An 11,675-nucleotide genomic window follows, 5' to 3' on the forward strand; every position below is an offset into this window, starting at 1 on the left:
GCTTGTTTTTCTTCATTGAAGTGATTATGCAGCTGAATTTCAGTGAGTATTGATTAAAGTTTTGTACTTAATGATTTCTTATAGCTATTTGTATATATATTGTCCGTACAATCTGTTGAATTATGTGGTTGAGTCTATGCTAATCAGCTTTCACGCTGACAAGGGTTGTGTTCTGGTGATGAACGTAGTATAAGAATAAGAATGTGAAGAACAGTGTTGGATACTTTTGAGTTTTTAGACTGATGATTTTGATTAATTGGGTCTGAATTGAATCAAAGTTGTGTTGTGTAAGAGCCTTACTTCAACTGATCTGATCCACTTGCTTCTATAGGAGTGTGTATGTGTATGATGTAAAGTGAGTTTTATGAATTCAAGAATTGGCAATATGGGAAACCAAGATGTAATATAGAAAAAAGAAAAAGCAATCTAGTGTAGATGTTTAGGCTCTATTGGAGTAGTTTCAGGATCAAAGATTCTTTCTCATGCCTTTGTTATTTAATGAAGAAAATTGAGCTAGTAATTGCAGCATTACTTGGTTACAGGTCTCTAAGAAGATTACTTCATCATATGCTCTCATGTCTTCTTTTGTTTAGCCTTATCATCTTTCTGGAGTTGTTTGGTGATGTCTGCCTAGGAATGCTTTCTCCGGCTTAGGCTGACTAAGTCTCTTGTTTCCACTTGACATATGGGATTTCATGAGAAGACAGCTTGTGAAATAGGAATTTAACCAGCTAATTTGTTTTATCTAAAAAAAAAACCAGCTAATTTTTTTTTGTTTCCTTTTTTTGTTCTTCAATCTGCAAAATTCCTAAGGCAAAGGCACATTACTGAACTCACAAATTTAACCTTCACAAAGGGGAAGTATAATCCTGTTTCCACAAGAGTACTTTATGTCAAACACCGAGTCTCATCCCTAACTAATTTGTTACCAGCCAGAAGTTGTTAAGGTTGGCTAGTTTGAAGCCAATATCAGCTGGGAGGTTTACTCCCTTCAACTGGGTTTAGCGCCAATGATATAGAAATGAGGTTTGACAAGGCTGCAGATGCTTGAGGGAAATGTGGCGGTTGGATCATTGTCTGACACTAGGAGATACTACAATCTTAGTGATTTGTTTGAGATCATTTGGACTCTGTCATGTTTCCCTCACCTATCACCCGCAGGTAGAGGAGGATACCAGAGAGGAGAAATTTTCTTGGTTAGTTGGAATAGTCCCTTAGAAATTGTTGTTGTCAAGAGAAAAGCTCCAAATCTTTTGTAGAGAGCTAAGCTCAAGCAGTTTCCCTGGTAGACTCTCAGGATAGAAATGCTCTCATCACCTTTCCTTCCTTCATTCAACTTGACAATATCTGCCTTATCTGTATTTCTGTGTGCTTGTGCATATTGCCTTTGCCCTCTCTTTTAGGCACTTAAGCATCCATTTCTTGTGGTAGCCTAAGTGGTAAAGGTTCATTCTTTTCACTAGAAGATCACGGGTTTGAACCCACGTAAAGGTAGTAGTCAATGTTTCTAGCGACTGTCGAGACAGGGAGTCTTTCTGCTTGGCATTTTGGTAACGGACATCTCATAATAGGTGAGAAATTCCAATAGTTGCATCCAAAGAAAGGCCAAAGAGTTGGCTAAGTTAGTATTCTTTACTCAATCCAATTCAGAGAAAAATTTTGCAATTAGAAAAGAAGACTTTTAAAGGAATTGGTATTCTTTTTCCTTCCAATTTTCTCTTATGCCAATCAACCCTTTACTCTATGTTTGACAACTAGAGAGGAAAGAAAAGACTAGCAGAAAAGAAAACATGAGAAATGCATGCAGGCTTTGCCAATCATGTTTGTTTCGTGATTTTATTTTCTCAGCGTGCATTGTGGGTTGTTGTTTTCTCAAGACATTCTCCCTTGTATGATGAATATAACATTATAATTTTATCAATATGAACTTAATGTCAAATTATTATTGATAAAAATCTTTACACTTGAGTTGTCCTCACTCTGTAATTATTTTGTATAAATATGAACGAACCAACTAAGTTATATTTGTAGTTTAATGATGGTCTATCATGGTGATGTTGTGGCTGTGTAACCACATGATAGCGTGCAGCCAATAGATCAAACTTTGGTCACATCAAAGCACAGTCTACCATGATTGGACAACCACATCATCATCAGTTCATTATTAATGTTTTCGACGAAGTGTAAAAAGCTCTCTAAGATTTGATAATATATAAAGAAAACTGCTATACTTTTTAAAACTTAAATAGAAAAACTTCATAATTACGTGTTGTTATGCAGTTTATGCTCTTATTGCTAAATTTTAAGTTTAAATTCGATAATAATATTCCTTATTTCATTATATAGTTGTTATAAAAATTTATTTAAGTAATAAAATTACATAAAAATTAATAAGTAGATCAATTATTGATATTAATACAAATGACTTAAAGTAATATAAATATATTTTTAGCTATGACTAAACTGTGCTTTCTTTAAGCTTTGTCACAAATTATAAAAACCATGTAAAATTCTTTCATTTAATTTAATTAAATGTGACAGAAAGTACTAAAATATATGAAATTTCATAAGGAAATAGAACACGAAAATCTAAATTTCTTATAAAATTTTATGTAAACTGTGTTAATATCATGTAGGAATTATACTTTCTTTGTAAAAATAATTGTAAATACAAATTTTGGGTTTATTCTGAAACAATAAATTGTAATTTAACTACTAAATGGACTTATTTTAATGTTAAGCCAAACTGTGGTTTTCAATTTGATTCGTATGGTTTAAAAGTTGAATTGGGTTTTTGGATTAGGTGTCCACATCCCTACCTTCCCACACGCGAATGGAGTCAAGATAAGAGTTTTGCATGACACAAAAGTTTATTTATAACAAACAAAGGTTTCTCCTTTCTGTCAACATCCCTTCCCTAACTAAAGTTTTAAACTTATATGCCCTAAAAAGTCTTGTCAATTTACCAAACTGACTTCCCTACAAATCTTAACACTATAAATGACTAAATAAAAACTGTAAATGCAAAAGTTCTATTTTTTCAGCTGAAACCCCCCACCAAGAAATTCCAACAGGAAAACCTGACTGATTTTCATATTGCTAGCCCTCTAGTCTTTTCTTCCTTTTTCTTTTTTTCTTTTCCACAACAAAGTCCCTCAAAAACTCGGGTTGGCTTGAATGTTCACCGATTGTTTTTTGTTAATAAGCTCACAAATCATTTGTTGACGAATGCTGACTCTGCCAAATCAATGGCGCGAGCAAGGCCAGCCACTTTGTTATGGCACTCCTGGTTCTCATCGTCGGGATTACTGTCGGCAACTATACCTGCACCAGCTTGAAGATGAGCAATCCAGTCTCGACGGTTCTCCACATCTTTGTATGAATACATTGTGTTGTAATGAGTCCCAGTAGGGAATACAATTGTCCTGAGAGCCAAAGCAACATCCATGTTGCCAGTAAAGGATATGCCTCCAAAGCCACCACTATAGGGGCCGCGCCTTGTCACTTCCAGCTGATCAATCAACTCCATGGCCTTGACCTGATTCAGAGCCACCAGTGACAATGAGGAAAATAGGAGCAAGGAACCAACTAGTGACAAAATTATGATAGCGGTGCAATCCAACAGAGGAGAATTGTACCATACAATATCAAGACGTAATTAAAAATACGAGGAATGGTGGATATAAAAAGTAGATGACGAAAAATTACATGATAGAAAGTAATGAACTGTTATATTCTTTTTTAGCATGAAGTAAATGAGTAATAGAAGTTTTTAAAGTTAGTAATCACCCCTTGTTCTGGATTTCAGTACACATTTTTGGTCTAGTACCATGTTTTTAAACAAACAAACACACCAGATGATGTTATAATAACTCGTATTCCCTGACATGGTACATTAAACAAACACTATCTATATATTGGACACATTTCACCACGCCAACTTCCAGATTCAGTTATATGGAGACAAGACTTGATTACAACTATGCCAAAATGAGAATGAGATGAAAAGGAGAGCTTAAAATCCAAACCTTTGGTGCTCCACTAACAGTTCCGACAGGAAGTGCAGCCCGCAGCACATCCCAGCAAGTTAGATGATCATGCAACTCTCCTGTGACCTGCATGAATGGCATGACTGTTAATAAATGCCTCAGTCAGAACCGAAATAAATTATTTGAAGGAATATTCACTGGCATTTGAGTGCAGAAATGCAAGACTAGGAAATTATCACCCGGAAGATTGTGTCAGGAAAGTAAAAGCCACTGAATGTGTCCTTAGTTAATCCCACAATTAAACGAATTTCCCACGAGGGAGGGGTGAGAAAGAGAAAATAGATTTATTTTATGTATTTTTCAATGAGTCCCATACCTAACTGAAGAAACAAAGTTAACCTATCAAAGTCATGACCTTAACACTATTTACATGGTAGGTCCACATTTAGTTTTGAATGGAGAAACTTTTGATAGCTTAAACAAACAATTCTGTATCAGTATGTGTGTTTGTATGCGTGTGTGCACGCGCGCGCTTGTGGAAGGTGAACAAAACCGCTGATGATTTCCTAAAGTCCAGTTATGAAACAGAAAACTAGCAACTTACACATAACAAAAGTCATCTGACTCTACTGCTATGAGCATATTTTCTTACCGTAGAGCTAATGTGCATGACATGGGAATAACGTTCAACATTCATAAGCTTTTCAACCTTCACTGAGCCAAATTTTGAAACCTGCATCATAACAGATTATTAAGAATAGAAACATGCTACACCCTGAGGGATCTTTAATTAACAAATAGGACATTCACAATCTTAACCAATAAACAACAGTCTACAGTTTATAATGTATAATATTGAAGGTATCACAAATGATGCAGCATACTATCAACTAAGGAAAAAAATTTGGAGACGACTAGAAATTAAAGGCAACCTTTCCAACATCATTACGTCCCAGGTCAACCAGCATTATGTGTTCTGCACATTGCTTTGCATCATTTAGCAACTGCTTTTCCAACATCTCATCTTCAGCAGTTGTCTTCCCTCTCCTGACTGTCCCAGCCAATGGGCGATTCACTATCTTTTTCTGATAAAAAACATAGAAGCAAAAATTGTTGTCACCTAATGATTACAAATAACAAAACTTTTAGTTGTCAAACCTAATTAGTTGCTGTTCAAAACTAGCGTAAACTTATGCAGGCTATGAGATTTTTCAGCCAGATCTATATCAAAGCATCAAACTGCAGACTGGAGCCCTTTACCTTCTCAACCCGAGTAAGAATTTCTGGACTTGATGCAACCAGGATACACCCTCTAGCCTGATGGAGAAGAAATGTTAATATCCGAAAATGCAATAACCAAATTATTCAGAAAGTGCATGTCAGCTTTATTTACAATAACAAATAGTTTAATTAGATGATGCACTAACTTGTAAGTAGGTCATATATGGACTGGGATTGACAACTCTCAGAGCCCTATAAACTTCAAAAGGATCAGCAAATGTACGGCGTTCAAAACGTTGACTCAATACAATCTGGAAAATATCCCCTGCTAGTATGTGTTCTTTTGCCTCTAGCACAGCCATCTTGTATTCTTCACTTGTCATGGTTGATTTCCTTAAAGAAGGTCCAAACTGTCGAGTTTGTAGGTCTACAGAACCTGGAGACAGCCTTGGCCTAGAAATTGACCATCAAAGTCAAAATATACACACAAAGGTTTAATGAAGTTCATGGAAGGCCAATACACAAAGATCCAAAGAAAATGATAGTTACTGACGGATCAATATCCTGTACTTTAGCCACTAACTTCTCCAAACGTTTCAGTCCATCATTATAAGCTTTCTCAGCAGAGGAGTATTGATCTAGCCTCACCCAATGAATCACATGGGCTTTCTGAAAATAGACAAATCCTTGGATAAAATACCTCAACACTTCACAAGCAAGTCAAAGTAACAGTGAAATAGCTTTGACTCTTTTTCTTAATGCTTTCTCTTTCTAGCCATCTTAATCAAAGTATATACATTTATGCTTTCTCCTAGTTGCGGGTGAAATTTATTTAATTCCAACATCTCCAATATTGTGCAAGGCAACTAGGTAGGTGCTTTCAAACCAGAATAAACAATTGCAGAACAAAATGGAAAAAAAAGGGGGGGAAATAGAAAAGCAAAAAAAAAAAAAGAAAGAGAAATGGAGATGAGGAAGAAATCACTGAGAGAACATATATGGTGGTATTAATGCAACTTATACAACGGTACCTTCTCCACGTGATCAAACACAATGACATCATCATAGAGGCCTAGATGTATGTCCGCAAGGTTTCTGTCGTCTTCTGGTGCCATTGAAAATGGCAGCTTTTTCTTCTCCACATAGCGGATAGTATCATATGAGAAATAACCAACCCATCCCCCTATGCATTGCAGCAGTTTATCACTATGGTTTAAATGAGATAAGGAGAAAATATTGACTAAAGTGCATGCACCAAAGAATCTAATAAAAACAACATCTCTACATTATTATAAGGCGAAATTTCAGTTACATGCTTAACAATGGATCACAATAGAAACAGACTTGACATACTTCTATCTTTAAGTTTAATCTCTACTACATATAGCCATAGTTATTGATAATTTCTGGCCAAATCCAGAACATAGGACTGCAGGTGCCAACATTATATAATAATAGAATCTAATCCTGACCTCTACAAAGTAATTAAAATGCTTATGACTCTTAATATCATTTGTACTACAAGTCATTGGTTGCATTCCTCAGAAATCCCACCCACATAAAGTGCTCGTTTCCAACTGCAGTGGATATTCTTGATGGGCACAATTATGGAAACTTAAGATGGATAAATGAAGCATTTGTCCATATTTTGGAATTCTCTCAAATGTTTCAATTCATAGTTACCTTAAATGGAGTACCCTATATTTTTGGTGCAGGGTAGAGGCACGAAATATGGTAGATGTTTTGAGTTTGGTTTTGATGGGAGCTAGGCTTAACAATTGGTAGGATGATGTGGTTTGAAATTCATTGAACCATATTACTGGTTTGAAGTTCCAATCCAATTTCATGAATAGTAATTCAGAATTAAGTTATACATTGATTCGACAAGTAAAATTCTATCTAGGTTCAAATCCTCTTATAATTAAAAAGACATTAGATCTCTTTTTTAAATGCTTCACAACTTTGAACAGTAAAGAAAATTAACAGACGAAATGTTTGAAAAGAAATAATTAATACTACTACAAGGTGCCAAAGGAAACAGACTAGACTGGGAACTAAATGTTTAAAATTTTAGAAAGCTAACAACTAACGTCAGTTATCTCTTCTAAGCAGCCAACATTTAAAATTTTAACAGCTAATTAACTACTGATTTTTCAATAATTTCCGAGAAGAAAATTAAAACAAGTTTCATTAAATTACCAAAGTTCCAATCACATAATAAAGGTAAAGTATATTTTACACTCTAGGTATTTCAGAAGAAAATTTAAAATTGTTGTAAGTTCTGAAGGACAAAGAATGATGTTTACATTATTTAGAAATAATTAGTGAAGGGCGTGGACTCTTATCTCTAGTAGTCTGGCTCTTCACCCTTCAGATTTAATTCAACCTTCCACTCAATTTCCTACACTCTAATGTTTTCTTCTCTTATCTTCTCTATCTAAGTTTTAACCTCAGAATGGCAGATTGAGAATCCCGCTGTTTCCCTCATCTAATCTCCAGATTTTAGAAATTTCTCCTAGAACTTGAGAGTAGTATTTATATGCACAAAAGATATCTGCAGCAAAAATGAAAATGATTCCTCTCTACACACTCTGAACTTTCACTCTGGGGGAAGAAACTTAGATTTGATTCTCTCATTGGCTATCCAGAACCAAAGGAAACCAAAACTGAATTCGAATTGTGATCCACATCGAAATTTTTGAAACCTGAATTAAAGAGGGTCTACACAATCCAGTTAACTATGATTCAAACAAAATCCTTAGAGTTTTGTGGTACTGCCAAGTATCAGCAATGCATGAATGGTTTAGCAATACAAGTACCAAATGAGTGAAAATCTGATATCTTCATTCTGTGGCAGGAAACCATGATGGAATCACAACTAACTCTTCCAAATGTAGAGCATGTATAGGTTTTATTTGTTCTAAAGGAAAACTCATGCACCAAAACCACAAAGATTGTTTGGTTTAAAGGGGTAAAAAACAGAGAGGCGGGAGAAGGGGTGTAGTTCCATTGATCTATCCATTATAGTAGTTCAAATTTAAACAACTCAACATATCATAATCAGCTCATAATCAGTGTAGATTCTTTCTGAAATATGTCATTTATCAGCAGAGTTATCTTACCACAAAATGTATCTGGAAGTTCGTCAATAAGTTGAGGTTTCCAACCCTCTGAAATTCTCCTCGGAATCATCATTGGATCTTGAACATACTCCTCAGACAAAGTACCACCTTCGTGGTCCATTATGGTCACTTTATTTTCTTTTGCCACAATTTCAATTGTTGGCTGAGCTCCAACAACGCTATAACGACCCTATTACAATCAAATCAATATCAAACACAGTGTGCATTTGAACAGATTCATTTATAACAATTTTGTCACAAATAATTCAATATCGAACAACAATAAATAATGAGAATCGTAAATCCAATACAAAGGAGCAAATAAAGAAACGGTTCTTACAACACTTGAAGCCTGAAAACCAGGTTCCACTGATTCAAAGAGAAAGCTTGGAGCCTCTCGATCATCTTCTTTGACCAAACACCGGTAAGCAAGAACTGGAGTCAGCTGATCAGAGAATATAGAATGGTACAGGGGAACTACGTTTCCATGTTTTGAAGCTTCCGCGAATTTCTTCACATCACATACTGTTGAAACGGAAATCCAAAAAAAAAAAAAGCAGGATATCACTTGTGAGTAAAAATATCAGATATAGAAGAGAACCGAGCAAAAGAGACTCAAAGCGCAGTTGTCAACCGCAAGATGGGGTTAAAACATTGCATCCGACACAAGAGTTGAAAATCTTGACTCCTTCCTTTCCCGCGTTTTCTTTGTAACCAAGTGGAGATAATAAAAAATTTCAATCCGACAAGTAAAAACCAAAGCACAGAGAAAACTACGTAGTAAAACACCATCTATATGCAGAGAAATGGCGGAAAAGAGAAAAAGACGGTTATCACCATTTTGAATCAATCAAGAAAAATTACGCCCTCAAAAAGCTTGCTTCAATAATTTTTTTTTTAGCTTGAATCAATGTCAAAAATTCAATCTCCACTCAAATTATTAGTTCCCTCTATGTCTATCACCACATTTTCTCAGCAACCAAACAGTTTACTGAAAGAAGTACGAGATCCAATAACATTTGATTCACCTAGCGAGGGGCTCGAGAGAGACATGCATTTGAATGTACGAACATTAACAAGTGAGCTCGACCTTGCACCGGAAATGCCATTGGCCGGCACCGGAGAAAACCGCCTTCCCGAGGGGACCAGGCGGTAAGAGAAGCCTAGGGTCTGCATTGCATCAGTATTCAAATAAAACCAACGGGTTCTTGTAATCCCCGGTAAAGGAAAGAAGATGTGACCTTTCTAGTTTTGTACTAGTGTTTTTTCTGTTGACAGTCTATCCCTCTGGCTTTGCGTACCGAAGTCTCGGAAGAAACAGAAGCAGAAAATGCCGAAGGAAAAATGTGAGGACGGAGACAGTTAAATAAAGGGTGTGATTCAAGTAGTAAATTTCCTATTATGCCCTCTTGATAATCATCTGTATAATTTTGGAGATTTTATCTTCTTCTTCTTCTTCTTCTTCTTCCTCTTCCCCACCCCCAACAAATTTCATAAAAGAAAAAAATTTTCTTAAATTTGTTACCTCAACATTAAATTTGGTACGTCCGAGTGTTGACTTAATAAAAATATTTTATATCTATTCTTTTTTTGATTAACCATAAATTTAGAATCTGTTATTTATTAAATTTTCATTAAGAGAAAGTTCAAAACACTTTACTAAGTTTACCTCGACATCTTATATGTTAGAGTTTACAAAAGATGTATACGTTTGGTGCATTATGTATATATTTAAATTTTATACTAAAAAATATTATACATTTTTTATTATCTATTTAAAAGTTGTTCTTAATTGTCATCTAAATAAAAATTTCTATTATTTATAAAGAAAGTTTTATAAAAAAAAAAAAAAAAAATTTCTTTTCAGAGTGTTTATTTAAATTTATTAAAAAGTCAAAATTTAATTACACAAACATTATTATAATTGAAAATTCAAGATAACAATCTTTTCACATCTTTTGTATAGAATTAATTAATTACAACTTAAATCTGATTGAAAATAATATAAAATAGAATATAAATAACTAATTTTTATTAAAATTTTATATTATACTTGACACTTTATCTTAAGTTACTGTATTGAAGTAATTATAATAAATTAAATTTTTAATTTATTTTTTCAGAAAAAAAAGAAAAAAACAAATACCTCTACAAAAGAGTTGTTAAGGTATCAAATAATCTCTTCATATGTAGAAAAAAAAAAACATCAAATAATTGTTCTCATCCCACGTGAAAATTGTACTACAGTAATAGTAATAATAATAATAATAATTAGATAAGGTGATGTATAATGTCACACCGTCTAAACGCACCATTACAAATGGGTCAACAAATATCCTAACTACTAACTCACGAACAACATGTGATTTTTATTTCTCATGAGTCTTTTTTTTTTTTTAAATACTGTAAAATAACAATATAACTCATCTCATCTTTTCATAAATGAAAATATTTTTGGATTAATTCACATGTTTATTCAAATGATTTTTCACTACAGTACATTCAAATTAAGTTATCGTAGAAAAATCAAACACAAACAAAATAATTTTAAAAAAAAATATGAAAAATGGTATTTTTGAATTTTCAGAACATCAACATCGTTTGCTCCATTTTTAAATAATCTATATATCCGTATAAATGAAATACATATAAAATTTAAAAATGAAACTCAGAAAACATTTTCATATGTCAAACATAACTTAAAAGTATCCCTTGAGTATGAAGTTTCTCATAATCCATTCTTACTTCCCACATAAAAAATATTTGAAATGAGAATGAAATGGGTCAAACCTAAATTTCATATTCTAATTCCTACCAATAAAGCTATTATGAAAAAAATAAAACTAAAAATTAACTAAAGAACAAAATGAGCCATTAATACTGTGGGCATAACCGATGCCTACTACCCCTTTCAGAAATTGACCGAATAACAAGAAAGAATTATTAGTCTAAGATAAGAAGATGCATTACGCACCTTGACACTTTGGATTCAATTCTTGCTAGTAACAATCTATAAATAAAATTATAAATGCGTTAAGACTGATTCGGAATGCACTCTTAATATCGTTCACCATGTATAAAAATTTAACTTAAAAATGTATTTATTACTGAAAAAAATCTAAACGAACATTTGTAACAGTTGGCTTGTAAATATTCCTACCGTCTGAAGAGAATAAATTGAATGTCCTAAATTATTAGTATGTATATTAGGAAAGCAGGGAATGCACCTTGTATACATAAAGAAACTCTAAATACTTTCTTAGTTGCTCCTTTCTTCTATAAATTCTTCAAGCTCAGAAAGCATAATTAAAAACACTTGATTTCACTATTAAAAAAAAAAAAA

General features: G+C 33.6%; 1 protein-coding gene across 1 annotated transcript; it reads right to left on the reverse strand.

Moving 5' to 3' along the window:
- Positions 1-2,839: 2,839 nt before the first annotated feature.
- Positions 2,840-9,778, reverse strand: LOC110819369 (anthranilate synthase alpha subunit 1, chloroplastic-like). The gene is made up of 11 exons (XM_088212830.1): positions 9,361-9,778; positions 8,673-8,857; positions 8,333-8,522; positions 6,242-6,393; positions 5,764-5,879; positions 5,417-5,663; positions 5,250-5,306; positions 4,922-5,074; positions 4,642-4,722; positions 4,029-4,115; positions 2,840-3,538 (listed from the first exon to the last, which is right to left on the reverse strand). Exons 1-11 carry the CDS (start codon positions 9,506-9,508, stop codon positions 3,215-3,217), a joined length of 1,740 nt encoding a protein of 579 aa, XP_088068956.1. The 5' UTR covers positions 9,509-9,778; the 3' UTR covers positions 2,840-3,214.
- Between the last annotated feature and the right edge of the window lie 1,897 nt (positions 9,779-11,675).

The sequence above is a fragment of the Carica papaya genome, chromosome 2 (assembly GCF_054855325.1).
Source record: "Carica papaya isolate Zhongbai chromosome 2, ASM5485532v1, whole genome shotgun sequence".
Taxonomy (NCBI): Eukaryota; Viridiplantae; Streptophyta; class Magnoliopsida; order Brassicales; family Caricaceae; genus Carica; species Carica papaya.